Consider the following 3355-nt stretch of genomic DNA (forward strand, 5'->3'; position numbering starts at 1 on the left):
GCTTGTTTTTAGTCTATAAACATACTTTATTTATTGATCAATGTCGAAAAACATAGGGATACAAAAGATATCAGAGGGTTTAGGAGCCACACATGGTGTCTGAGAGGTAATCCTAAAGCATGTCTAGTCAGAGGCGGAGCCAGGATTTCTCAAAGCCTAGGGCTAAAACTAACTGACTAAAAATAACGTCAAATAGCATGCACACCAACATGTGCTAGAAGTATGCCACAAATTCACATTAAAGATGAAATGTAAATTCCTTATTACCATGAGAGAAAATTCGATAAAACAAATTATTTAACAAAGTGCATTTTACAAACATTGTTCGGTACCAAATTGATGAAGACTTGCTTAATTCTAGGCAATTGTTTCTTCACCAGCAATAGTAGAAAGACCTAGAGCTGCAAACATAAAATCGAGTATTTAAAATTAAGACACTGGACATATACTAAAATCAATTGTTCGTATGATATTTTGCAAGAAAAAATACCATTGTCACGAAGTGCACGAGGTAGTAGCCCCTTTTGTTTCCCCATTTTTTGATAGCACTGTATATTCTTAATATCATCAATGCTTGCAAATACATCACACTCAATATAGCACACCAAACGATGATTCATCCATTCATCATTCATCTTATTCCGCAACTCAGTTTTGACAATGCTCATAGCTGAGAAAGCTCTTTCTACGGTTGTTGTAGTGACAAGCAGAATCAAGGATTTTGAACAATATTTCCTCATCAATTGTTCGAATCCTCTTCATCTTGGATTTTGAACAATATTTCCTGTTAACAAATAACAATGAAATAGAAGTGATTAAAGTAATACAATTGAATGTCACAAACTCATTGACTTGGGCAAATAGAAAGAAAACTAGGGAAAATTAGATGACAGATACAATAAACTGAAGATTACCTGTCCTGTCTTGCTGTCTAGCCGATTCTGAAGATGAAAAGGAAGAAGGGTTGGAGCCCGGAGGGCACTGCTAGGAGTCGACGAGGCGATGATCCGTGCTCTGAGCGGCGAGCGGCAGCCGCCTGGGCGCAAGTATAGACGCGGAACGCCGATCTGTCCCGTGGGAAACGGCGGGCGGCTAAGGCGGCGCAGCTGTGAACGGAGACGTTTTTTTGATCAATTGGGCGAAAGATGAGGCGAAACACTGGACGATTGATTCCTTATTAGAAATCGCTACTAACCAAACCAACTGTGGTGGTCTCGAGTCTTGGCATAGGACATCTCCATTGGGCTGGGAAGTGGGAACTTACGTGGGCTGAACATGGGGCTGTGCTTGCACGCCTGGGGCTGGGCCTTGTATGTATGTATATAAATATAAAAAAGAAACTAATGAATGTATGCCTACTAGATGGGCCAAGCCTGGGGCTATAGCCCCAGTTGCCCCAGGCCCAATTCCGCCCCTGCTGTCTAGTGAAGCTATGAGCCTCTCTATTCGACTTACGTCATTCGAAGATGAAGGAGCAATGTTGCAACTGTAAAGACGTTGCATTAATCTCTTTGATTGTGCTTGCATACAGCCCACCAGAGCCTTCCTTTAAGTTATTGACAACTTAATGGCAGTTAGACGCTATTATTGCATGCGTGATATTGAGGTCCATGGACAAAGAAAGGCCTTCCCCACATGCCAGGGCCTCGAGTGCGGCTGGATCCTCTATACCGGAGCATTTTATTGCCGATGATCCCAAGTATTTGCCGCCCTCATCTCCGCATACTGCACTGTAAGAGCCCTCGACACTTGATCTGGCCAGAGCGCCATCAACCTTTAATTTGGCAAAATCCAGCCGGTGGTGGAGTCCACCTGCGTTGCCGTGAGGGTGTGATCACCACAGCTTTTGCAGGGGTCTTAGGCCTGCACATCTCGAGCTCTTTGATATACGTTTTTTTAGGAACTGATGGTATGAAGTGTTTTTTTTTAGTGTAATGGTATGAAGTGGTGTGTCGAGTGAGGTGACTGAAAACTTGCTCATGGATCGCCTTCCTGCGGGCATGCCAAATGGCCCATAGTGTCGCTGGGAAACGGCCTGCTGGTGGTTTTGCCTGGCATTCCCAAGAAAAGTAATAGTACCTGGCAAATAAAGCCCATAAGCCGAGAAGAAGCCCACACACGCCAACTTGGACTGAGGGGCTGCCAGGGCAACCCGCCGCCGCCGCCGCCGTACGCAGGGAAACCGCAGCAGCATCAAGTGCAGCCGGCGGCACCGCGACCCCAACCTCCCCTTTCCTCCCAGCTGACCTAGCTTTCTCGCGTGCTCAGCGATGGGCGTCGAATCGGCGCAGCCAACCCCCGCCGCCACCGCCGAGCAGGCCCAGGATCTCATCGACGTAAGCCCCAAACCTCCCCGCACCCCCGGGTGCCGGGTTCTACTTCCCTTGCTCGTATTCTCTGTTTTTTTTTTTGCATCGGGATGGACTGTTCATGCGATTAACCGACGGGAGTGGTGGATCTTGATTGTGCTGCTCTGCCAGGCCGCGAGGTACGACGAGCTGGAAGACGTCGTCGCCCTCTTCTCCGCCGGTGTCCCCCTCGACTCCGCAGATTCGCAAGGCCGGACGGGTTGGTTTGATTCCCCCTGTTCAAGTTCGACTGTCTCGGTTGCTCTTAGTTTTCTGTTCAGATACTTTTATTATGTTATTATGTCAGTGTGGTGTATGAAGCTGCCATGTATATATCAGTCTGCGTGCCATACGAAGTTCTGAACACAACAGTACACTATCTGGGTAGATTATGGTGTCCTTGGCTTGAATTAGAGTGGTTCAACAGAAGCCTGATGTATAATGAATAGATAGTCTTTTAATTTCTCTTGCAAGTTTCTTACAAATGGAGTACTGGGATATCTTTTCCATGTTGCTGTTCTTAGTAAGTCACCAAGTGCAAGGCACATACCATAAATTAACTATATAAACTCTCTGAAAACCATCACCTTTCAAATTCATTCGAAGTTCAGTGACAAACTTGATAATTCAACCAAACATTCTTCTAGAATGCTTTCATTTTAGATTGATCTCCTAGACTAATTAGTGAGATACCTAACCATTTCCTCATCACTGTCAGCTCTTCATATGGCTTCTGCCAATGGGCATCTTGCTGTGGTGGAGTACTTGATTCAAAATGGAGCGGTAAGAATGCTACTGTTCTTTTATGCCTGTTTACATTACTGAGTTGCAGAGTAGAATTCACCGTAGATTGTATTCCCAGCTCAGTGTTAAATAAATACACGCCGAAGCACACAATGGCAGCTAGATTGTTACAACAGAATCCGCTATACAGACGGGAGCGTGGGCTTTGTTGCGTGACACCGGAAGCGGTCACTCGGGTGGAGCTGTAGACGTGGCAGCCGACT

General features: G+C 45.8%; 1 protein-coding gene across 1 annotated transcript in view; it reads left to right on the forward strand.

Moving 5' to 3' along the window:
* The first annotated feature begins 2092 nt into the window (after positions 1 to 2092).
* The window catches only part of LOC123187650 (ankyrin repeat domain-containing protein 2A), a 6503-nt gene continuing 5240 nt past the window's right edge, over positions 2093 to 3355 (forward strand). Inside the window, exons 1-3 of the mRNA XM_044599570.1 lie at positions 2093 to 2336; positions 2481 to 2568; positions 3067 to 3131. Of these exons, the coding sequence (XP_044455505.1) occupies positions 2271 to 2336; positions 2481 to 2568; positions 3067 to 3131 (219 nt within the window). The 5' untranslated portion in view covers positions 2093 to 2270. The remainder of the gene's footprint in view (positions 2337 to 2480; positions 2569 to 3066; positions 3132 to 3355) is intronic.

The sequence above is a fragment of the Triticum aestivum genome, chromosome 2A (genome assembly GCF_018294505.1).
Source record: "Triticum aestivum cultivar Chinese Spring chromosome 2A, IWGSC CS RefSeq v2.1, whole genome shotgun sequence".
Taxonomy (NCBI): domain Eukaryota; kingdom Viridiplantae; phylum Streptophyta; class Magnoliopsida; order Poales; family Poaceae; genus Triticum; species Triticum aestivum.